This window comes from Phodopus roborovskii, unplaced genomic scaffold (assembly GCF_943737965.1).
Source record: "Phodopus roborovskii unplaced genomic scaffold, PHOROB, whole genome shotgun sequence".
Lineage (NCBI taxonomy): Eukaryota > Metazoa > Chordata > Mammalia > Rodentia > Cricetidae > Phodopus > Phodopus roborovskii.
Genome location: NW_026126639.1, coordinates 3,928,194 through 3,954,254, shown reverse-complemented (window position 1 = coordinate 3,954,254; position 26,061 = coordinate 3,928,194). Strand labels below are relative to the sequence as shown.

The 26,061-nt window shown below is 48.0% G+C and overlaps 1 protein-coding gene across 1 annotated transcript in view; it reads left to right on the top strand.

The window, feature by feature from the left end:
* Bcat1 (branched chain amino acid transaminase 1) overlaps positions 1-26,061 on the top strand; it is a 78,348-nt gene that overhangs the window by 30,454 nt on the left and 21,833 nt on the right. The window contains exons 7-12 of the mRNA XM_051173364.1: positions 1,856-1,998; positions 7,486-7,571; positions 9,583-9,723; positions 11,975-12,049; positions 18,062-18,197; positions 19,046-19,190. Coding sequence (XP_051029321.1) covers positions 1,856-1,998; positions 7,486-7,571; positions 9,583-9,723; positions 11,975-12,049; positions 18,062-18,197; positions 19,046-19,190 — 726 coding nt within the window. The remainder of the gene's footprint in view (positions 1-1,855; positions 1,999-7,485; positions 7,572-9,582; positions 9,724-11,974; positions 12,050-18,061; positions 18,198-19,045; positions 19,191-26,061) is intronic.

Genomic DNA, 26,061 nt, shown 5'->3' with positions numbered 1-26,061 from the left:
GGTAGCAAACATGTAAAGGCATGTCAGAAGGAGCAGACATTCTGGGGTCTGCAGTCCCATGGCTTTGCCCAAAAGAGGCTGGCCCATCAGAGGATTCCCTTCCGGTGGGCTGGCACCTAGAATTTCAATTGCAACTCACTGTTGCTCTGGCAACAGTGGGCTCTGGACCTTCGGTTCTTCAGGTCTATCACTCCAGGCTTTGCGTGTGTAACATTGCTACATCTAACTTGAGTAGTATCTGCTACAGAGGAACAAAAGACTTAGAATTGCTTTAAAAAAGAAAATGGGGGCTGGAGAGACGGCTCAGCGGAAGAGCATTGGCTGCTCCTCTAGAGAACCTCAGTTAGATTCTCTCTGTATGTCAGGGGGCTTACAGCAACCTCTAACTCCAGCTCCCTGGGATCTTTTGGCCTTTGTAGGCACCTGCACACAACACACAGCTCGCACACGCACGCGTGCACACACACATGCACACACAGGTAAATAGACACATGTGGAGAGTATATATTTGTGTTACTGGGATATCAGCGTTCACGGTGTCTTCCATTTACGTGCCAGCGAGCAGAGGCAGGGGCCAGAATGAAGGGCTAATTAAGACAGTGTGTGGTCTGAGAAGACGGGGGAATGACATCTCAGGGTCTTGTCTCCTCTGCATCCAGCAAGCGTTATGGGGTGGGGATAGAGTCAGGCACGAAGCAGCCCATCCCCAGAGAGAGCTCAGCCAGGTGCCAGGGCAGTTTTCTGAGGCCTGTGGTGTCCTTGCCTCTCCTGTTGTCAAATTTATTTTATTTTATGTGTGTGAGCATTTTGCCTGCATGAAAGTCTGTGAACCATGTTCTTGCGGAGTGTCCGTGGAGGCCTGAAGAGGGCCTTGGATCCCCCCGAACTCCTAGGTGATGGTGACTGGCCACCCGGGTGCTGGGAACTGAACCCGGGTCCTTTGTAGGAGAAGAAAGTGCTCTCAAGCACCGGGCCGTCTCTCTAGCCTCCTTGCCGCTCTTGTTAATCTTACCCTCTTCCTTCATGCTTTCGATACTTGGGCTCAGTCTGCTCTTGAAATGTGAATAGCAGAGACCCGGGAGATGGTAGACAGGCTAACAGGACAGCATGCATGTGTGAAGCTGTTAGTGTGTGTCTAGATTCTCAACATGGAGCACAAATGTCTCCTTATAGGACAGAGTGTTACGGTTTTCCTGCCATCCTTTGTGCCACCATTATGCGTACAATTCTCACGCCGTCTAGGGTCTCACCTGTCCGTGTTGCTGACTTCAGGTTTCCTGTAATCTATTTCATGTCATGGGTTTCACAGTTACTCAGCCACTTTTCCACTGTAAGCTGTTCCCAGCCTTTCTGTGGGGAACTGTGTCTCCCCCAGTCCATGTTTGTCCCTGGGCCACCATCATGGCGGTGCATGAAGACATTAATCCCATCTCCACAGTGTCTGGACATAAGAGAGCTGACGTAGTCACGGGTTCTGAGGATTAGGGTGTGGACATCCCTGGGTGGGGCATTACAAGGTTCCACCTGCATTAAATTGTGTCAAAGCTAAAAGCGTGAGTACGTTATCTGATCATTTCATGTGTCAACATATGCTGGCATGATCTTTACATGTCAGAGAGAGAGAGGGACCATTTAAGCATTAAAGAGTTGAGGACTTCACTTTCCAAACCTCTAGTGCCTGAGGCATTCTGAGACAAATGGAGCAATGCACGCGTGTGCACGCGCGTGCACACACACACACACACACACACACACACACACACACACACACGAGTAAAAACTTGAGACTGTTGCAGTGGAATGCATGCATGGGTGACACATGTTTGTCATCGGCTGGTTTTCTTTTCCTCCCTAGCAATTATGGTGCGTCCCTTTTGGCACAGTGCGAGGCCATGGAGAATGGCTGTCAACAGGTCCTCTGGCTGTATGGCAAGGACGACCAGATAACGGAAGTGGGCACGATGAATCTGTTCCTCTACTGGATAAACGAAGATGGAGGTAATTGCTCTTCTGTGACAGGGTCAGGGTACTGTGGAGCCTGTGTCAGGCTTGATTTCATATCCTTTTTTTTTTGCTGGTTGGTTTGAGACTGTGGCTTGAAACTCAGCTGCTGGAGAATTGGCTCAGCATGCAGTGGCTTCCCTCACAGAGGGCCTGGGCTTGGTTCTGAGCAACCACATGGTGGCTCACAACTGTCTATTGCTCTAGGTTCAGGTGATCCAATGCCCTCTTCCGGCCTCCCTGGGCATCCATAACATAAACTTTTTTAATTTCTTAAAAAGATATTTTTTCCCTTCTCTTTGCCCTCTCCTAGTGTTACGATGCTCTGTCTTTAGTGATGAGTGTTGGTTGATTCAGTGGTCGGTTGTTAATCTATACCATGTAGTATGAGCTAGTAAAGCCTCTATTGACTATGGGGGGGGTTAGTGTATCCCTCTTTCTTTTTTTTAGAACTGGGAATCGATCTCCTACATGCTAGGCAGACTCTCCCTAGAACCATACTCATGGCCCCATCTTACTGTTTATTCTGAGGCTCTTTGTAGCGGTGTGGGCTAGCTTTATAACGCAGCTTGCCGTCTTGTCTGAGCCTGCTGCACAGGAGCTTTCAGGCTGGACTGGGATCCTGTGACCTGTTATCAGGCCTCCACCACTGCCCCATCCCTCTCTCTCACTAGGGTTTGCTTCACAATTGGTGTCTTTTCTACACATTTTGATGACATCTCAGAAGCCCTGTTAGGTCTTCTTTGCATTTCCATTTGATTATCTTAGGGCTGCTGCCAAGGCTGATGACCTGAGTCCAACACTCACAAGGTGGGAAGAGAGAGCCCATCCCCAGCCAGCTTGTCCTCCACCGCCACCTGCATCCCTGGCATTCATGTGTCCATGAGTCCCACGCAAAACAAAGTGCACGCTTAAATATAACCCAGTGCACATCCCGAGGTTGCCAGTAGATCTGTGTTCCTTGACTCCTGCTGGCTAACTACACGTAAATCACAGAAATTCAGTACTTTTATTTTATTTTATTTACTTTTTTTTTATGACAAGATCCTGTGTATATAGCCCAGGGTAACCTGGAATTCACTATGCAGCCAAGGCCGGCTTTGAACTTCTGATCCTCCATTCTCTACTTCCTGAATGTGGGGGGGGGGTCATAGCACACCTACCTTGAGGTTTTGTTTCGTTTGGTTTTGAGGTAGGGTTCCTTCCACTCTGTAGTCTGTGCCAACCCCAAAGTTACAGGAACCCTCCTGCCTCTGGCTGTGGGATGCTGTAATTATAAGCATGTGTCACTATATGTGGCTTGACACTTAGGGCTATCTCTAGCATCCCGAACGCTCAGTGTCTGCCTTTGATGTGATCTGGGCTCAGTGAAATGTTGACAGTTTATATGGTGTTGAGCTAAACCCCAAGCAAGGAACCAAATAGATGTGGATTGACCTGCCTTAGGGTTTTGATTGGCATGTGAAGTTTAGGAGCACATTTTTAGACCTGTTCATAGTCTGCTTGTTTCACAGCAAGTGATTATAGACATGGAAAGTGTGAAATGGAGTGAGGGTTTGGCTGACCGTTAGTCTCTCACACCACCTTAGGATGTGGAGTCAGGCAGATCCTGGGAACTCAGTGACCGGTGAGAGACCCTGACTCAGAAATAAGGTGGGGAGCGATAGAGGGAGAGACTCAGCCCTGTCCTCTGGTTTCTGCATGTATATACACACCCACATGCATGTATATGCACACAGACACACACACAGAATCAAATGACACTTCTGGGTATAAGCTCCCTGCCTTGGCTGCAGCGAACGCTTTTAAAGGCTCTTGTTGCTCTGCTGTAGCCCCCTCACGACTCACCCCTGCTGTAGGGAAGAGGTGATCCAGAAGAGGTTGACTTCAGAGCTGTGCACCGATTTAGTACAAAGCGAGCCTTACATTCCATCTAAGGGTTAGGTGGCCATGACCGCCTCTGCCGGGCTGTTTCCTCTGGCCCTGGGCATATGATTCAGCCAGACACGTCAGGCACACATTTACCTCTGCTGTTTGTACTTGGACATGTAAGAAAACAAAATTTATGCTGGAATTTGAGGGCCTTCAAACTGGGACTCCTCATAAACCCCTGAAGTGATGCCACATAGGAGGCTGTATCCAGTCTCTGTGCTGAGGAGATGTCTTCCTCCCTGCCCACTGCTGTCCTCGTCCCCACCCACAAGTACAAACTGGGAGATCATTCAGAAAAGGCAAAGCCGTGATTTATGGGAGGTGTCAAGGACTTACGCGCCACCTGCATTGTAGCTACGGAAGTTGTCCTCGTGACTAATTATTCCTATGAGTAAAGGTCAGAGTGGGAATGAGTGGCTTTGTCTTCTGCCTCTTGCAAAATACATGGACTCTTAATAATTAAGAGTCAGATTCTGTAATATGCCCAAGCTGGCTTTTGTCTCTGTGTGCATCTTGGGTTAGGGGGTTCACCCTCAGGGAAAAGGGGTGAGGGGTGAGGGTGAGTGGCCGGGCGTTTCCAGACAATCCACATTCAGTTCCCAGCACCTGGGTCTGGCAGCTCATAGCTGCCTGTAATTCCAGCTCCAGGAGCGCCACGGGCACTCTCTCTCTCTCTCACACACATACACACACTCACACACACACATTCACACTCTCACACACACTCACACACATACACACACTCACACACACACACTCACACTCTCACACACACTCACACACATACACACACTCACACACATTCACACTGTCACACACACTCACACACATACACACTCACACACTCACTCAGACTCACACACACTCTCACACACACTCACACACACACACTCACACACATTCATACACACTCACACACTTAAACTCACACACACTCACACATACACACTCTCACACACTCACACAATTCACACTCTCACACACACTCACACACATTCACACACACTCAAACTCACACTCTCACACACTCACACACATACACACTCACACACACACACACTCACACACACATTCACACTCTCACACACACACACACTCACACACACACATACACACACACACAAATAAAGAATAAAAAGCGTCCTCTCCCTTGGGCCCCTTTAGTCTCTGGTGTGTGATCTAACACCATGTAACACAGCCCTTGCCTGTCTCTCCTTGGAGGGTGAGGAGGGAGAGAAAACTGTGGCTCACAGAACTTAGGGCAGTAACCAACGCCAGCGTCCGCTGAGTAGCATGCTGCCTCTGTGTGGCTGTTTTCCCTCCTCTGGCTCCCGTCAGAGGAAAATGAATACCTCTCACCCAAATGTTGCCATGTCATCTGCTCTGTCTGGGAGCCAGGGGAACAGATGTTCTGCTTCTTGACCTCAGGCTGGTAGTTACAGTTGGATGCTAAATTCGTCTCATGCAACAGCGTTTGCACACGTGAAGGTTGCTGTTTGTCTTAGGGTTGAGCTAACTGTAGGAAAGGGCTGTGTGTGTGTGAAAACCGCCTGTGTGCGTGCACAAGCACACACACACACACACACACACTCACTCACACTTCTGTGTCTAGCTAACGCTTGTAAAATGACACGTAGCCTCGGGAAACATTGCCAGAATCAATTTCTTCTTTCTAAAAAGCGATTGCCAGAAAATAAATAATTCCTCAAGATCAAACTGCTCTAGCCTAGCGCAGGTGATTCATTCATTCATCTCGTAAAATTAAAAAAATAGTTACTATAAGGGCCTGGGGCGTGTCTCAGTGGTTCAGGTCACTGCTCTTTCGAAGCACTGACATGGCAGGTCATAACTGGGGGCCTTGCGCCTCTTCAGGCCTCCATGGGTATTGCATGCATGTATACATAAGTGTACAGGTAGGTGAAATACCCATATACATCAAAACAAACTTATAGTCGACACTGGGCCAGGCATGACTCAGGGGTTGTGGCCTACAGAGATGGGCAGACCTCTATGCTGGTAACCGCTAAGGCGCCGAAGAGCTTAGATCCACTCCACCCTGAGACACAGAGCAGGGGTCCCAGAGGCAGGACACTGGTGTGTGGCCAAGGCCTTTTCTCATTGTCTCTAGCCTGGGAAAATGCACATTGGTTTCTCCTGTAGAGTAATGATTGAGGTGGGTTAGTTCCATGCTGTCGACCCTGGAAGCGCATTTGTGAATCCCTCTGCAAGCAGGTGACGGGTAATACAAAGCCGTCTGCGGTAAGGCTCTCTCTCATCTTCATAAGGTGGTGGGTGACCTAAGGCCTTGTGGGTCCACCTTGCTAGAAGCCAGAGGTGGGTGAGGAGGAAAGGGGGTGTTGACCGCCAAAGCTGGCTTTTTAAGGCAGGGTTTCGAGTAGTCTCAAGTCCCGTCTAACGGTGACCTTGGCTTCCCAGTTCTGCCCCCACCTCCCTTGTGCTGGGATTACAGCCCTCCATCACCCACACCCAGTTCATGTGGTGCAGGGTTCAAACCCAGGCCTTGACATGTGCCATGCAGGGACCCTACCTTCTCATCCACCAAGGTGACTTGTAAGAGGGGCTCGTGTAGTGGAGGGCCGCCTACTGCTCACACTCGGGTCACTGTGCCTGTCTTGGTGGTGCAGCCTCACTTGGTCTTGTGTGCAAGGCCAGCGATTCATCCCTCGAGGCTGCAGTGCAGGCGCCTGAGCTCACGCTGAGCCCATTGCATTCAGATCTCTGAGGGAAAGTCTGAACCTCCATCGTTCATGCCCGTGTAGCTTGCGAGGCAGGTGATGTAGGCTTCTAGAAGGCAGTGTGCAGGCAGGTAGCACCAGGAGGAATAACTTCGTGCGTGAGAGCGTGCGTGCGTGCGTGCGTGTGTGTGCGCACACACTCTCTCCATGTGGGCAGGTGCCTTTGGCAGCCAGAAGAGGGTGTTAGACTCCTGGGAAGTAGAGTTACAGACAGTTGTTGACACCTGGGTTGTTGGGTTCTCTCTCTGCAAACACAGCGATTGTCCCTAATTGCTGAGCTGCCGCCCCAGCCTCTATTTCCTACCTTTAAAGAGCACCTCATTGTCTCACTGCCTAAGGATGCACGTAGACGATTAGATGGTGGACTACCTTTCTGGGATTTCCAGAGGGTTGAACTCGGGGACTTCGATGGACCCTTTCTGTTTTTGCTTATTTAAGAAAGTTTGTTTTATCCTTGATTATGTGTATGTGTGTGCATGGATTCTGGTAGAGAGGACGAGGTCCCCTGGAGATACAAGCAGTTGTGAGCCTCTTAAGTGGGTGCTGGGCAAGGGCAATTCCTGTTCTTACCCGCTGAGCTGTCTCTCTTGCTCTCATGTTAAAGTATGTGGCCAAAAAGTGAGTAGAGATTTGAGGAACCTAATGATTCAGGAGGGTGGGATCAGTTGCCTGCGTGTTTATTATTTAGTCCCATTGTGAGCAGTGGCTTTAAAAATGGCTCTTGCTGTGACAATATCTAATGAGTGAGACTTTTTTTTTTTTTTTTTTTGCAAACATGCCTGTTTCTAATTAACAGAGGAAGAGCTGGCGACGCCTCCGCTAGATGGCATCATTCTCCCAGGAGTGACGAGGCAAAGCATCCTAGAGCTGGCACAGCAGTGGGTGGGTACCCTTGACCCCGACAACCTCCATACGCCCAACACAGAATCATCAGGATGAGCCCCCCTTTGCAATGATAGCATACCCTGTGCTTCCCACCAGTGTTATCTAATCTTCAGATCTTACCTTGAGCAGAAGATCTTTCTAGAAGGTCTGTGTTGGCAAAACCAGCCAGTAAGTATTTTTTTTTTTGTAGGGCTCACAGAGAACCAGCTGAACAGGCTGTCTTAGTGAGGAGGGCTTCCAGCCAGCCTCAGTCTGTGTACAGGGTGTCCTCTACTATTTACTAGCCTACCTGGTCCACTCTGGTTATTTCCACCCACCCTTACCTTCAACTGTAAGTTATTCCTTATTGCATTAGTGACGCATCCTGTATTTATTTCAGTGTGCCAGATTGTCATTGATGTATTAATATCAGCGCAATGTTGACATCTTTCTCCCTGAACTGCCTCCCTGCTTCCCATCGTCTTAGATTTCTACAAACGCTTATTTTAAAATTAAAAACACTCAGAGCAAATATGAAGTTGTTTTCGGTAAACTTTCAAATCCACGCAGAAGAGGCAGGAGCGTTACGGCATTCGTTATTTGAAATGATGTAGCATTGTCGGGTAGATGTGGAGTGCGTTGGCTGGGATGGCATGGGTTCTTGGCTGGTACTTGTGACCCATATGCTCTAAAGGTCCCCAGAGACCATGAAAAGGCTTTGAGAACCCTGTGGCCAGGCAGTCCTAGTAGACAAATGTTTAGACACACATATTATCTCCGAGCAGACCAGCCGTTTCTCTGGAAAAGACTGACAGTGGAGGAAATGATTTAAATCATCCTACCATATTCAGAGTAGACAAAACCCAACTGCTGCCTGTTGGCTGGCGCATTGGGCGTGACGTCTGTAAACTGTTGGTTTAATTCCAGGCAGCTTGCCCTGTCCCAGATATGTCTGCACTTGGAAGCATGGCTTTTGGAAGCCCAGTGATTTCTGTTTTATTAAGGAAACGAATCGACCAAGTACAGAAGGCATGATAACAAGGTGTGAGCCTGAGCGTGTCCCACACCTCTGGTTCCTGAGCTTGGAAAGCAGCTTATTATGGAGGGGTCTTTCCTGACTCCTTAACTGCAGTTTATCTGAAAGCTATGTTGAAACAGAAAAATTCCAAGAGGCACTTGGGTCAGCCCGACTTGCCAGACAGGCAAACTAGTCCAGAGATAAGGAACAGAGCGCAATTCTGTCGATTTGCAAGAGGGGTTATTTTCCTTTTTTTTTTTTTTTCCTCCATACCACAGACCTCAACTGTTTTCAGTAATGTTTGCTGATTTTCTGGAACACAAATTGTTTAGTAATCTATTTAACTTTGAACAAGCACAGCACTCCTTGGTTTAATTTCTCATGAAGTCGAAATATTGGCTCCTAACAAAAAGAGATGCAGCTATATGAACTTAGTTTATGATTTTTTTTTTTTTTTTGCCATTTTTTGAAGGCAATCAGATCAGGTCTAGTGACTACTGTTACTACATGTTGGGTCTGAAGGAAGCCCCTCAGCTTTCTGGAAGCCACATGTCCTCAGCTGTAGAGATGATGCCTTGAAGTCTCTGGTACATGATGGCCAATAGCGGCTATCCTTGTACTGATGCATGATGCTGTTTCCTTTATTAGAAAAGATGTGGAAAATGTATTCAGTAGCACTTAGAGCGAGTCAGCGTGTGAGGCCTTATTCACGATAACATGTAAGTCTTGAAACAGGTGTGTGTCAAAATGAGCCAGGAATCCGTGGTGAACGTCTTGAGGACTTCATTTGAGAAAAGTGTCATTTGGAAGTAGGTGCTCAGTTCTTTGCACGATGGCACAGTGTGGCCTTTCCCACAATATGTTGTCCTTCCCACTCAACCTGTAAAGTAATTGCACAGTGTGTCCTTTTCTGCTTCCCGCAGAGGACCGTGAAGACACCATCAAGTTCAGCCAGATCCAAAGACAAGTACTGACTTTCCTTTTCTTTTTCACTTGTGATATTCCAAACAGGGTGAGTTTAAGGTGTGTGAGAGATACCTCACCATGGATGACCTGACCACTGCCCTGGAGGGGAACAGAGTGAAGGAGATGTTTGGCTCAGGGACGGCCTGCGTTGTCTGTCCAGTTTCAGACATCCTGTACAAGGGTCAGGTAAGACAAACAGTTCTGTCACTCATTCCTAACGTTAGTTTTTTGCCCCCGGGGTTGGCAAGATGGTAGAGCAGTGAAGACACTTGTCATCCAGGCTGAACACCTGAGTTTTGGTCCTTGGGACCCACATAGCGGGAGGAGACAAACGGACTCTGGAAGCTTAGCTTACCTCTGACCTCTGACCTTGCCAGTGCCCTCACTCTGCCTGAAACTCACAATAAGCGAGTGAGTGAATGAATGGGACTTTTAAAGACATAAGCATTCACCTGTAGCTTTAAAATGAACGAGGGAAATTCGAGCTGGCTGGACCTGTGCTGGCACAGCATTTCGTGTGCCCGGTGGTTTAGTGGACGTTCATACGTGGCATGAGTCAGCCTTGTCCTTGGTGAATGCGGGGCAGTGCCGAGGACCTTCCTCGTTCACCCGGTTCTGCCCACCTGCTGAGGTAGGCTGCACAGCAGGTAGCCGGGTTTCAGGGTTCTGGTTCCGGGGCGCTCCGTGAGGAGTGGCGTGTCTACAGCTACGACGTGCACTTGAGAATTGTCCATCTTCCATCTGCTGCTGTCGGCGCTGTGTAGATATCCAAGTGTTGCACGCTGTGCTCACTCAGATCTTCTGAAGCAACTCGAGGATTTAGTTGTAAGGAAAAAGATAGTTACCCCTCTCTACTAACTACATTGGTCTACTTTTTGAAGAGCAGATTTATTTCATGTGTGTGGGTATTTTGTCTGCATGTCCGTCTGTGTACCATGTGTATGCAGTGTCTGTGGAGGCCAGAAGAGGGCGTTGGAGGCCCCAGCTGCTATTAAGGGTGGTTGTAAGCCACTGTGTGGGTGCTGGGAATCAAACCTGGGTCTTCTGAAAGAGCAGCAGTGCTCTTAACCAGTGAGCTATCCCTCCAGACCCTATTGATCCAATTTTGCTTGTGCCACATACGCATTATCTTGCCATTTGGAAGGTTTTCTTGTATAGCTAAATCCAATCCTCATGCACATCTGCCCACCTCTATCTTTAGAGTGCAAAGATAGAATGATTTTACAGGCATTCCATAGATGTATAATTGTTACTCTATGGGCGTACAGGCAGTCTGTAACTGTAGACATTACTCTAGGAGTACAGGCAGTCTGTAACTGTGTAGGCATAATTCTGTAGGTGTATGCTTGTTATTCCTGTGAGACTTAACTGCTTCAGATGGCTTGTTAAATGTAAATTCTTCTGGTTTGTGAATTCATCTTTACAATCTCAGCTGGTTGGGATTGTTACTATTATTATTGTTATTACAGATTATTCCTTGTAGATGAACTACCTGGTCTTATGTCCATGTGGTAGAGAGACGGGAGGGGGGCTTATGTGCCTGAGAGGGATAGAGAAATGCAAAGAGAGGAAGAAAAAATTGTAAGGGGCAAGTTTGCGTATTTTATGTCAACATCTACATGGATATTGGTCCATTTTAGTAACTAAATCCAGTTGTTGCTCCACTCTAGAAATAAAAAGTTTACAAAGGTTAACTTCTTTTTAATGCTTCTCCTAAATGCTTTTGGGAGACATTCAGAGCCCAAAGGGGTCGTAATTATCCTATTATACTAAAAGGTATAATACGAAGAGTGTTTGAGAATACGAGCTATCTACTAAAATCAAAGCTTCAAAAGCCAGCCCGCCCGCCAGCCAGCAAGGCATGAACGGGCATGGCTCAGATACAGACTAAGGGCATGAAATCTCTTTCAGCTATGAATTTAACCTTGCCTTCCCATGGGAGTTGTAGCCCTTGGAGGTACGCCATGCCCTAGACACAGGTTCAGAAACCTCTTTTGTGAATGGAGATGAGACTTACTTTAATTTATCCCTTTGAAATGACTTTTCTTTTGTTGCAAAATATCTTTGAGTTGTGCTTTCTGGCCAGAGGGTTCAGCAGAGGGCGACCACTCACCTTGTGGATTCTTAGAACCCTGGGTTGAGTTCATCTGCTGTCTTAGGGACCCTGCTAGTCTCCTGAGTCCCTTAGACCACCCCAAGAATGGCATTCCAGCCTTTTGTGCCCTTGATTGAGTTGGTAGGAAATGAACATGCTGTCACTGATTGGCTGGTTTTTACTTAAATCCTGAGCAGGAAAGACTCAGATGTTGGAGGCAGTATGTGTGACGGGTATGTTGGGTGCCTCCTAGCAGAGCTGCCTTCATGTTACAGGATGCTGCATGTCTTCCTGTCATGCATGTGTGCTTCATACCCTCAGACCACTTTCTCCCTTCTGCAGATGCTGCACATTCCAACAATGGAGAATGGTCCCAAGCTTGCAAGCCGTATCTTGGGAATGTTGGCTGATATCCAGGTAGACATTTTTACCAGCTGGGGTTGGGGGTCAGCTGGGAGATGGCTCAGAGGTTAAGAGCGTTTACTGATGTTGAAGAGGACCTGGGTTCATTTCCCAGAACCCAAAAGTCAGCTCACAGCCCGAGTTTGAGATCTGGTTCCCTGGTATGTGTGTGTGCCTGAGGCATCCCTCACACGGTACACACACATACGTGCAACAAAACACTCAGGTACACGAAGTAAAAATTAAAGGAAACATTACAGGCAAACCCGCCTTAGGGCTCATGTTCATAAGAAGTTTGGTGAGGTGGAGAACGGCCTTTGGTCCCAGTGCTTGGGAGGTATGAGCAGGGGAATTTATGGGTGTAAGGCCAGCCTGGTCTACATAGGGAGCTCAGGCCCACCAGGGGTCCATAGTGAGACTTGCCTCAAAGACAATGTTTAGATAGAGAAGAAGGATATAGAGGACAGGTGACCGAAATGCTTGCTGTCCGTAGTGTTCAGGTCTCCAGAATCCTATACAAATAAATGCTAGACGGATATGCCAACCCAGCTGGTAATTCCAGCTTCTGGAAGAGCACCATGGGGTCCCCAGAGCACGTGATTAGTAAGACGACCGTATCTGTGAGCGCTGGGTTTGTTTGAGAGACCCTACATAGAAATGCATACACATGTACAACACACATACACACACACCCACGATGGAAAAAGAAAAAAAAATAATAAAAGATACTCATGGTAGGACATTTGAGAAAACCAGAACGTTTTCTTGACTTCATGAATCCAGCCTGGGCGGCGGATGTAGCATGACAGGTACAACCAGCAGCGGTGTTTTGGGTGCGTGCCTACAATTCAGCACTTTGGGGTCAGAGGTGGGAGGATCAGAAGTTCATGGCCATCAGATATGTTGCAAAAAAATTTGAGGCTAGCCTGGGCTACCTGAGAGTCCATCTTTAAAAACAAATGAAAAGCCCAGCGATCCGCTCAGGACCCATACTGAGCAGAGACTGAGGGGGAAGGCACAGGAGCCCGGGGAGTGGCTTAAGAGTCAGTCATGAAGCAGGAGTCCCCTACATACATAGCCCAGCTTGTTAAGAACGGGACGGACCACCTGTAATCAAAACCTCATCTTTTCCCTCACTTACTTTGTGCGTGTGTCCTCAAGTCTCCAAATTATCCTCTTACAAGATGGCAAATTGGTGCTGTTAGCCAAGCGCCCAGCTTGTCTGTTTCCAAGAAAAATAATTTTAGTAATTACTGAAGGAAAAAAAAAAGGGATGGTGTTATGTCATGTTTGACATTTGATCTCTTTGGGTGTTACATGGAAACATGATGTTTTCCTACAGAGTGTTCGGCAAAACTGAAGACAAGCGTAGAAACCACAAAAAACAAGGGAAAGAAACCAAGGCTCTTGCCAGGGTGACCCAGGGGGAATCTCTGAAACCTCAGATCTGACTCAATGCCTGTATTCCCCCATGCCAGGCTGAGTTCTTGTCCCGTGGGCCCGTTATTCACACTGGTCCTGGGTGCTAGATTCCTATAAATACCTTTGCTGTGGGGGAGATTTGGTTGATTTGGATCCCCCCCACCCCCAAACCCCTCATTTCTTTTTATAACCAACAAGGAAAGGCGCTCCTGGATTTTTACAGAAGCCGAGGTAAACTTGGGCAATGCTGGCCTGCTGTCTGCTCTTGTCTTTCTGCCCACCCTAGTCTTCCCAGCCTCCGTTCTTTAGGTTGAGTCTCCTCGATGCTACCTGTCTCTGCTGAGCCCCCTACAATTTGGTTGCCTTATGGAGTCATGGCTGTCCTTCAGTGTTCATCCCCTGTGGGGACTTTTTATCACTGAGTTTGTTTTTGAGGCAGGATCTCACAGTGTAAACCAGGCTAGACCTGAGCCCCTGTGGGAACCTTTAAATACCTCTTGAGCCACCCGAGACCCCGGATGAAGTTCCGTTATAATCAGTCATACATTTGTCCCCTGTTTTAGTGCTGGAGTAGGGTCTAGGGTAGGAGAATGCAGTTAGTAATATTTCTTCATTGAAAGAGGGAATGAGATGCCAAGATACATTTTCTTAAACCGAATCACACGTCACTCTTAAGTATGTACGTATTCTGAAACAGGAAAAGTGTCTTGAATAACGTGGCATTGATGGGCTTCATAGTATTAAAATGAAATCCTCGAGGCTAGTAACGTTATAAAAAGAAAAGGCTTGTCTAGCTCACAGTTTTAGGGATTCGACGCTGGTCTGGTCTTTGAGACTAGCAGGTGGCAATCTCCCCGGCAGCTTGGGTGGCTCCATTGTCCTAAGTGAGCAGGGAATAGCCCAGTGACCGAGCCGCACACCCTAGAAGTTCTGCTGTCGGTCAGTCGGTAGCGGCACTCTGGGGAAGTCTTTAAGCCAGAACCATTGAAGGAGAGCCTCTGACATCACATCCGGGCAAGTGTCAGATTCTTTTTCCTAACATGATGGGTATTGGACACTGCTCTATCTGCCTCAGGGCGGCTGAGCCTGGGCCTCGTGCTCTGGAAAAGCAGTGTGAGCAAAGAGCTCTTGCTTTGTGGGATGGGAAAGGACAGCTACAGGCTCACACTAAGACCATTTTCATTTTATTGATTGCGACAGGGTCTCGTGTAGCCCGTGCTAGCCTTAAACTCCTGTAGGACCCTCCTGTCTTCGTCTCCCAGGTGCTGAGATTACACACTTGATTTACCAGATTTATTTTCATTTCAATTATGTGTGTATGGGGATGGTGGAGGTGTGTGTACTTGTAAGTGCTGGTGCACACAGAGGCCAGAGAGGGCACTGGATCCCACGGAGCTGGAATTCGAGACATTTGCAAGCAGACAACCAGGTCCTCTGGAAGTCAGTATGTGGTCTCAATGGCCGAGCCCTCCCTCTGGTGCGGTAAATGAGCCCATCGTATATTTGCAGCTGCTGGGGTTTGTGAGGGTTTGCTGGTGTCGTTTCACACTGAAACGCGTTTCTTTGTGCTTTTCTCATAGTACGGAAGGGTGGAGAGCGACTGGACAGTCGTGTTACCCTGATGGAGAACTCAGTGTGTTGATGGCGTACCACAGAAGACAGACCTCTGCCCTGAGCCATGCCCGCCTGTTAGTAGCTTTGCATATTGTAGTTACAGTGTTCATGTGTTACCAAGTTGGGGTTTTTCCTTGAGCCACAGAAAATTGCCAACACCAAACGTCACCTGTGAACACGCAGTGATTGCCAGTGTCAAATGTCAGCTGTATAAACATGGTAGTGATTGCTTACTGTAGCTTTCTCTGGAAAGGTAGTGATGAATGCATCCCCTTGTCCTGCACAAGATCCAGATGTCTGTCCCTTCGTAGAAGGTAGGGTTCTCCTGCCAATGAGATGTCTGTATGTGTGGAAGGACCGTCTGAGGACATTCCGCAGGTGGCAGACCGGTGGCTCGGGGTACCCTCAGCGCGGCTTTTCGGGATTGTTCCTGGTGAGGTTTCTGTTTTGGGGTGGGGAGTTGCGCCCCCTAGGTAGCCCTGGCTGGCCTGGTATCCCCTAATGTCTGCCCTGGCTGGCTCCTGTCTCAGCCTTCTGAATGCTGGGTGGCAAATGTGACTCTCATGCCTTGATTTGTTTCTGTCTTTTAATCAAAAATTTGGTCACCTGGATTTCCAAGCTAAGGGGGCTCTGTCCCTTCTTGGTGTCGTGGTTCGGCACAGTCTCACTTCCGGTGTCTGTGAGGCTCAAGCTCTGTTTTTTTTTTTTTTTTTTTTTTTTTTTTACATATCTTTATAACTGGCTGCTCACTGTGCTGCTATGAGGTGAGACGGGGGTCCTGTGCCTTCTAGGTCTTTGTATCCTCAGAGCCCGGCACGTTCAGTACGAGTTTACTATAAAAATGAGCATAGGAGTCACTTTCTGTCTCTCCGTGCTGAAACGCTTTTGGAAGTCATGGCTGACTCCGGCAGCATGTAGCAGCGTTACCTTATGCTGTCTTTGTGGTCCATGGACTCCTACGACGTCATTGGAAGGGCCATCTTATATTTTAAGATTATCTCGGAGCTGAAGCAGTCACCCTGGACAGAATTCATGATGAAACACCAACCACATGGAAATCGCAGATGCTGTACATTAAGTGTTGTATGCCAAATAGAGGGGTAGCTGGGGAGGTACACTCTGGATCTTGATCTTAATCTACACTTTGTACGATTGTCCTGGGTGAGCATTAATGAGTACCTGGCTGGCTAGGCAACAGGATAATTCCAGACAGTGTTTTCCTTGTTTAGGAGCGGTGAGTGAAAGGTTCTTTCATTTCCCAGTTTATTCAGGAGGAAGTCGGGTCCTGATAGAAAGCACTCAGCCTTGTAAAGCCAGTGCTCATCCATAGCACCGTGGCTCCTTGGCTTCCATGGCTGATGAACTTGGGTCTCTTCAGAGTCCCCGGGGGAGGACATTTGGAGACATTTAAGCACACACGACACTTTGGTTCCAGCCTTTTAGACAGAGACAATAAGAAAATGGGGGAAGGGGGTGGTAGAAATATGTATTAGGTGGCCTCTCCCTTGGCCATCACAAGTCTTGGGTGAAGGTGGCTCTCCACCCTCTCCTGCACATGCTCACGAGGTGGCATCCCAAGAGATGCTTCTGGCTTCCCACACCCTTTGACCTCATCTCTAGTATATGTCTCCTAGAGACTTGGAGGTGTATTAGCTGCCAAGTAGCCCAGAGTGGCCAGACCGAGTCCTCTGAGGAGGGAGATGACTTGGCTGCCCTGAGTCTCATTTCTAAATGAGAGTGGCCCGTGTGACGGCCTGAGAATGTATGGACTCTTACATAAAGAGTGGCCTGTGTGACCCTTAGAGGACACAGTCCTGACCTCTTACATAAACACCTGTTGAGCTTTTCATCCGACTCTATTAAAAGAAGGCAGGACATACATTTAAACAAACAAACAAACAAACAAACCGGAGGTCTGATACAGAGGGCTGTCTGCCATTCTTACTGAAGTAACAGGAGCCCAACCTTTGAAATGACTTCTTAGTAGGCATAAAAGAAACATCTGGAAACCCCTTCTCCTTGTGCACTATTGATTTAATTGCCGGGGCGTCATGCAGCAAGAGGGTCTCGTAGTAACCAGGCAGTTACCCCTTCTTCAAGACTCACTTATCCCAGCATCAACTGCTGTGTTAAAGCAAAGGACCCTTCCTTGCCGAGTGGGTTTCTTATGAGTATGAAACACGGCAGCTCCGGGCAGTGGACCCAGAGAGTGGCTTCATGGACCATGTATTAACTGGACAGAGGCACAGCCACAGTGTGCACCTCCCACAGCCAGCAACGGGGTACGGAGTTCACATAGGGAATAAATAGCATGTAAACATTACCTCACGGAGTGTGTGGGCTGATAACTGGGACTAACTTTAGATGTAAAGGTAGCAGGCGGCGTGGGGGACCTCTGAAAAACAGCTCTGTTGAAAATGCGTTTGGTGTCATTCTTTGTAAGGAAGTCTTTTCTGCTGCTTCGGGAAGTTAGAACTTGGGGTTTTTGAATATAAAAACAAAGCCATTTAAAATATTACAAAGAGGTTTTTTTTTTTTTTTTTTTTTTTTTTTTTCCTTTTTAAATTATTATCGAAAAGCTCCTTTCAAAGGCCTGGATGGAATCAAGGACCTTTGACCCTTAGTGTGTGTTCAATAGTGTCTTCTGGGCTGTTTACTTTGGAGAGGTTGGTCATGAAACTTAGGAAGACCGCGTAGTAGTGTTTGTGGGTAATAACTCCATGGGGCCATACTCGCTTTAATACGTGACAAAATCATGAAAATCAGGACAGGTGTGGTGGACCTTTAATCCCGGCACTCAGGAGGTAGGACACAGGCTGGTCTCTCTGAATTTGAGGCCAGTATGATCTACAGAATGAGATCTGGGATAGCCAGAGCTGAATAGGGACCCCCCCCCCCCCCGCCCGCCAGGAATAAAGAGGAAAACATAAAATTCAGTCATAGAAACCAAAGTGTGCTTTAGAGCCTACTGGGCGTGTTTTGAGCTCTCAGGCCAGACTTGATGTTGGAGCTTGGATACCTTGGTACAATGTTCGGTTACGTCTGCACGGAGACCCTGAGGACTGGAGCCGCGCAATGGGAGAGCTGCAGTGTAGTGTGCTGACTGCCTGCAGCTCATTGCCCCGTGGTGAGGACACGAGGTAGCAGTCACGGAGTGAGAACAAGAGGGCAGATGGAGGGTCAGGAGAAGAAGGAGGGGCATTGCGGGTGCAAACTATTTTCACGCTGCTCGTGGCAGCCTCCTTTATTCGGCCAGGGCCCAGAAACGTTGGCCTTCCAGGTCTGTGCCAAAGTACAGTTAAGTGTCACCAGGGGGCCACTCCAGCTGATGCTAGGACTGAGCTTTGTGTTTGTGACCTAGGGGTCCCGTTGTGTGGAAACCCTTTACTGCTGGTGTCCGGTTGGATAAGCACCAGTGTGTAAGCTCTAAAGCCAAATGAGCAGTGACGACCAGACTGGCTGTTTCTTCCTTCCAAGTCCTGTCCACCACTGCTCCTGTTCCTTGGTGAAGGGCAACAGATCTGGACATTCTGTACCTTACAGCTAAGAGAAGGCACCGTGCCTCTATCCCCTCTGGCTGGTTTCATGAGGGTCTGGAAGTCATCCTTAGGGTTGGGAACGGGATGGAGCTAGCTAGCTCTTCAGTCCCCCTGGCTCTGGTATCCTTCCCAGGAATACAGGCCTGCTTTCAGTTATCTGCAGTTAAAATGTCAGGTCCCAAAAAGACTTGGGCAGATGGTGCAGGAAGATTGCTGTGAGTTCTAGGCCAGCCTGAACTACTGATTGAGTTCTAGTGTAGCCTGGGCTACGGGGTGATACCTTCTTTCTAATGTAATCAGTTCGCTCCAGACACGTACGGAGGCCGAGGCCGAGGCCGAGGCTGCGAGTTCAATCTTGATTCCGCCTCAGGAGCGTAGACAGCAAGGCCGTGTCAAGGTTAAACTAGCCAGCTGGTCCAGATCTTCACACCTGTAGATGGTTCTCTGCTGACGCCCGGTAGGGAACGATCCCACAGCATGTCCCGGCAGTCACGACTACACAGAGGAAGCCTGACCCTCACAGGCAAGGGCTTTGTGCCCCCTTTGCTGTCACGCCTGGCGGATTTGGTGGCTGAGAGCAAGTAAGCATAGTGAGCTTTGACATCAGAGATTGTGGGTGGGGGCGGACGGAGTCTACTGAACAATAGTGTGTTAGCCAGTCCTGCATCAGCATCCGGTGAATGGCACCACCGCAAGGAAGGCCCCGGTCAGCTTCTCAGGCAGAGAGAGAGAGAGAGACCCGGAACAGGGGAACGTGGTTAGACGGTCTTGAAAGGATTTAAGGGGATGAAGACCTGACGTGGTGGTGGGCAGTAGGTAAAGGAAACTACCTCATTCTTTGAAGGGTGTGTAGAAACAGTCAGGCATTTGAAAGTGGCTTTGTTGTACCACAGCCATCTTTGTCAAGCACTGTGTGTGCGCTAAGGACCCAGAGTGGTCGTGTTCTGTCGGCAATAGGCAAAGTCTTCACTGTTGGCAGGGTTCTTCAGCTCTGTGACTGTGGGCACTTCCCGGCCACCAATAAAACAACTGAAAAACATCGTCAGTCTCCTGTTGTGAAACCAGCAAGGTTGCATGTGTGAAGTTCTGTTATGTCGGGAGCGCATCTTTGGACCAAGAAGACGAGGTCTGAGGTCACTGGGAGACCTGAAACCACACAACCGGGGAGTCTCGATGTCTTCATCTCAAGTGTTGGAGCAAGAGATGAGATGGGCTGGTGAGATGGCCCAGCCTGAGGACCTAAATTTGATCCCCAGGACTGACCTGGTTCAGGGAAAAGAACTGACTCCCACACGTGTCCTTCGACCTCAGTGTGTGTACCATAGAATGTTCTCACCACCCCTAGCACAGGCACACATAAGTAAACTGGACAAGCAAACAGTCTCCCCTGGCTACAGCATTTTGTTCCTGTCTTTTCGGTGTTGCACAGCAAGACTATTGCTGTCATGGTCAGTGTCAAACATGGCTGTGTCTGAGGGCTTTTCAGAGGGTGATTCTGAAGCAGAAGGACCTGCCCGGAGTTTGGGTGGCAGCATCTCATGGGCTGGGACCTCAGACACGAGGAGGAAAGGGTTAAGTGCAGGTCTCCATGTCTGCTGACTTACTGGGGTCCTCACCACTTAGCTGCCACAGCCCTCTATCTGGCCACGAAGGCTTCCTGCTGTGAAGAACATATTCAAATTAAGGTGTAGCAAAAACCAAAGGTCTTTTCTTTCTTTTTTTAAGTAACATAAATTGAACTTAAAAGTGTCATGTGTTAAATGACCTCAGCACACATTATTAACCTGTGAAAATCTTGGCCCTTGTTAAGACCTCTAACGGAGTTACATGTAAATGTCGAGGACATAGCCCAGAACTGAAGAACCAAAGAAACATGGAGGGAGAGAAAAAAAATACATTGGGAATTGGGAAAGTTGTTGCCCTTTCTGACAATGTCGATGCTGCGCTCCCTCAAGAATGACAAGGAGCCCTGACATTGCTGAGGGTGGTGACACACTTGCAGGCATGATGAGGAGGATGGGAAGAGATAGGCGTCCCCTTCGGGGTTGAAGTGGCCCTTTGTGTTGACTTAAGAAGTACTTAGGATTGGACTTAGGCTGATTTAACTTGATCTTGAGCACATTCTCCTAATCAAGGGTCTGACCCCACATATGACACGTGACTTATCTGTGCCTGACCTCATTTAGAATGTTGACATGAGTCAAATTTGCGTCCTGAAGCCAGGAACCTCATGGAGAGGTAGGTGTAGATGCTGACCCATGAATTGTCCGCTGCTTGGGCATTCTAGCTACTGCCTAGGAAATCCATGGCTGTTTCCCCCCAAAGCCAGGGTTACCAGGGGATTTTAAAATGCAATGAAAAAAAAAAAAAAAAAAAAAAAAAAACAATTCCACTCTTGTTTATTTTCATTTTATGTGTCTGGGTGTTTTTCCTGCATGCATGCCTTTGTATTGCATGGGCCCACAGGCCAGGAAAGGGTATTGGATCCCCTGGCCCTGGGGTTACAGATGTCTGTGAGCAGCTATTTGGGTAGTGGAAGTGTAATTAGGACTTTGCAGATACGGCTGTGCTCTTAACCATGGAGTCTCTCTCCAGGCCTCTGCTGTTCCTTTCTTGATGGATCTAGTCCCCGATTTTCAAAGCTGAAATGTTTAAAACAAAACTGAATTGCATTTGCTTAAAGGTAGTTATATAACCTAGTAACCATTTGTCATTAAAGATTCCTTCATCCTGGGGACAGGTGATCCCTGCTCTAATCTCTGGCATCTACTGAGTTAGAAGGAAACATCCTATTGTGCAGATGGCCAATCATGAGATAATGGCTAAGAGCTCTTGGCTGATCTTGTGGTCATGAGTTCATTCCTTAATTGGTGAGCAGAGGAGATAGAAATCAGAGTGGAAACCAACTGTATGAGTCAAGTTCTACGTTCCACATGAGTAGAACCTTGATGGGCAGTTTGTGTGTCTATGGGGCCATATTGTTAAAGAGCTTTCAGCTATTTGGATCAGTGAGCTCTGAGGACAGCAGATGGCCCTCTGTTAGGTGTCCCTTACCCTATCAGCTGAAGCCCTAAGAACACAGCTAAGTTTCCTGGGAACTTGGCCAGTAGATTGTAACAGAAATCCTGCCTGAAATTTGCAGCCTGCTTGGCTTCCTCTGCTGGTTGGAGATCAAGCCAACAGCACCAAATGTCAGCATTTCCCACCTGTTAACTATCCCCTGTGTGGAGGTTAATTTTGATGGCGGGCTTGTGTTGTAGTTAGCTTTAGCCGTGAACTTAACACCTGGGAAGAGGGTACCTCAGCTGAAGAAATGATGGCATCAGGTTGGCCTTAGGGCATGTCTACGGTCATTCCTATTAGATGTAGGTAGGCCTACCCCTGTCTATCCGCAGGCTGGTGGTCCTGGGCTGTATAAGAAACGTAGGTGAGGATGGGCCAGGAAGCAAGCCTGTATGCAGCATTGCTCTGTGGCTTCCAACGCCTTTGAGTTCCTCTAGATGAAGCACTGTGAGAATGAACAAACCCTTTCCTCCCAGATTACTTTTGGTCACGGTATTTATCACAACAACAGAAAGCAAGCTGAAACAGGTTCACCTTTGGGAATGTCTTTGGTTCAGACACTGAGGGGGTGGAGGCAGGATCAGAAGGCATCCTTGGCTACATAGCAAGTTTGAGGCCATCCCAAGAGACTGGGAATTAAGACACTGTGGGTATCAGATTGGCCTGCCTCCCTTGAATCCCAAACTGTGAGCTGAATACCTTAAATTCAGTGGCTACACTGATAGACATGCACGTTTCTCTTAGGAACCCAAGCTAATCCAGTGACAGATGACACTTGTCACTCAGGAAGGAACACGTGGAATATTTCCTCCTCCTGACTCATGCAAGGCAGTCCAGAGAACTAGCCAGCTAAGGCACCTCAGCTAGTGTACTTAAGCGTGAGACACGAGGAACACAAGTTCTAAAGCCCAAGGAAGGGCAACAGCCATCTGACGTAAACCTCCAGCATCTTCGAGGGAAGTCGATTTTGAGGGCTTGGTTACCAGTAGCCCCTTAAATTATTATGTTTGTGAATATTATGCCTTGAGAAGGTACATTTCCACTTTTCTTTTTAAGTTAGATGGAAAGGTTTTGGGTTGTGTGTGTGTGTGTGTGAGTGTGAGTGAGAGTGTGTTGAGGGGTAGGATGACAATCAAGTCAGCAGCCACCTTCATAATAAAAGCTCATCACATGGACTTGCCTTTGTGCTGCCCGTTTACTCATGTAAGTATGTACGCATGTACATACTCTCCTCTTGGAGAGGTCACTGGAAATGACGGACATCGGAGGGTCAGGTGCATGAAAGTAGCTCTGAGAAGCTGATCCTAGCATCTGGCACCTCCTGGGTACCACAACACTTTGCCCATGTATTCTGTGTGGATGGGTATTTTGATTATACACATGTGTGTGGTGATGTATTGTTAAAACCACTGGGGATCAAAATAGCAAAGCAGCCACACTCGTTAGCTGTAGAAGCCAGGCAGTGGCGGTACACACCTTTAATCCCAGCACTAGCGGGTTATAAACGATAGGAGCGGGGTCTTCAGCAGTTAGTCTCAGGCATGGATTCTGCAGACACAGGAGTGAGGAGAGGCAGTAGTCTGAGGCTTGGTGAGAGCTGTGGAGATAGCATCAGCCTTTTCAGCCTGAGCTAGAGGTGAGAGCTAAGGGCTTGTCTGTTCTGCTTCTCTGATCTTCAGCTTGAACCCCAATATCTGTCCCTGGGTCTTTTATTTTTGTGTGTTACACATGTGTGTGCATCATGTGCATACAGTGACTGTGAAGTGGGTGTCAGATCCTCCTGGAGACAGAGTTGATGGTCGTGGTGCTGGGAACTGAACTTGGGTCCTCTGCAAGGGCCTCCAGTGAGTGCTCTTGACCTCTAAATCATCTTTCCCAACCCTGTCCCCTCTTAACAAACTTAGCTGTTGTTTTCAGATAGTGTCATGTAGCCCAAGTGGGACTCACACATTTAGCTGACCTTAAAGTTCTGATCTTCCCACCTCTATCTTCCAAGTGCTAGGTTTACAGGTGTGAAACATCCATCACACCTGGTTTATGTTCCTCTGAGGATCTAGGGGAGAACTCTGCTAAATGAGCCAAATTCCACCCCGTTCCTTCTTGTTAATCATCTATTTAAATGTCTAGAGTCAGGTGTGCAAAGTCAGCAGGTGGTTTTGTTTCTGTATTTCCCTTCTACTCCTTTCTATTTCTGGTGCTTTTCTGTAGCTGCTGCAGTATCGTTGGTAATTATTTATGTCACTCTTTGTCTCTCCCACTAGACTAGAACCTTCTCAAAAGAATTTGTCTAATCCAGTTTCCCATCTTCCAAAACCAAAATCCTTCTGTTTTACTTAGGGTTTCTGTCGCCGTGAAGAGACACATGACCGCAACAACTCTTGTAAGGGGAAGTATTTAACCGGGCCTGGCTTACAGTGCAGAGGTTCAGTCCATTATTTTCATGGCAGGAAGCGTGGCAGTGTGCAGGCAGACGCGGTGCTGAGAAGAAGCTTGGAGTTCTACATCTGGGCCCTCAGGCAGCAGGGACAGACACTGGGCCTGGCTTGAGCTTCTACACCCCCAAGGCCCACTCCAGTGACACACTTCCTCCAACAAGGCTGCTCCCTGTGAGCCCACGGAGGCCGTTTGTAGTCAAAGCACAGCATCTTTATAATCACAGGCAAGTGTCCCTTTCAAGTGCTCAGCACAGAGCCTCACATCTAACAGGGCATTTGGCAGCAGCGTGCCTTCCTTCTCTTGGAACGACGTGGGCCAAGTGTTGCAGCCTGGCTTGCAGGTTCCATTGTGTCCTCTTGGAGAGGCCACTGGAAGTGACGGACATTGGAGGGTCAGGTGCGTGAAAGTAGCTCTGAGACCCCGATCCTAGCATCTGGCACCTCCTGGGTAAGTCCCTGGATTTCACTGAGTGGGCACCCTCCCTGCCCTCCATGTGTGGCCTCCTCTGTGCTCACAGACAGCGTTTCCACCCTGGTACAGTTCTTTGTAATGGATATTGTGCCAACTTGTTTGGCCGGGACCCACCACCTTTTCAAGTCTGGACTTTTCTATCTCCACACAGATATTTGGTCCAGTTTTCTCTAGATCAACACTTTTGGAACAAGATCACTGCCGCTTGCCTGATTATGATTGCCTTGGAGCCCACCAGCCAGTCTTTAACTCAGATTCTGAAAATGGCTTTGATTCGACCTGGATTTACCACAACACTTTGCCCATGTTGATTTGGGCTGCCTCCTGCTTCCTCAGGGCTGGTCTGGCTCTGGTCTTCCCTGTTGTGTCCTGCCAACTTCCTCTTGAAGCCTCAGCTTGCAAGAGCTCTCCTACTTGGCCCAAAAAGACATAATCATTTAGCTTTGAATATCATACTAGCTTCCTGGTGTGTGGGTTTAATTTAATTTAATTTTTTTTAAAAGAGAGTATCTTTTACAATCTAAAATTGCACCTGCTGGATTAGTTTTGAAGTGATTTAAAACCTTACCACATGCAGATCTGCTAGCAGACCAGTAGCAATAGAAACCTCTGTGTGCCTTTTGGAAATAAATACAGTCTCTGTGACCCTCGTCAGATCTCCTGAATCAGAATCTTCACTTTAGCAAGATGACTTCTGTGCACGTTCAGTCCAACAGCACTGATCTTAAACAGAGCTGCAGCAGCATTGCCTAGCAACCAGATCGTCCTTATACAAACTGGGGTACAGGGGCAAATGGCTCTGTGGGTAAAGCGCTCCTTACATAAGCATGAAAACCCGAGTTCAGATCCTAGCATCCATGTGAGCATCGAGGTAGAGCACAGGCGTCTTAGGGCCTGCATGGACCCCTGAGGCACCGTGAGCAAGCCTGAAGCTGTTGGCTGGAACATCTTGCCCCAGAGTAGCTCTCAGTACTCTGCCTGATTTGCTAACACACATCTGCTGGGGAGGAACTGAGCCCGAGAACTTGCACGCTTGACCATGGATTGCTTCCACTGTGCTGTGAGTCAGTAGATAAGCCTGCTCCTTCCCCTCAAAAAACATCATTCTTGTTGCACGAATGACCCGCTGTCTTGTCTTTTATTTAAATCTCTAGGTCTTCGCCCGATTAGTAGAACAGATTGTAGCTCGGGCGCTACAGAGCATGATCAAGGAGACATCAGATGTCGGCATCTGGGTTTCAAATGCACACAGACATGTACAAATGTATGTAGCACATATCGCACTAATGATCAGTCCTGGTGTTAAAGGGGCTCACATTATGGCACTCAGCAGAGCCTTGGGTTTGGGTTGTGAAATGTTTCTAAGTATCTAGTCTTTGTTCCCAAACATTTTCCTGGCACTTCCCTTCTGTCTGGGTCTCCTGGAAGGAAGGGATCATGGTGGTCCATAAAAATTACCACACAGGAAATTTCAGGAGCCTT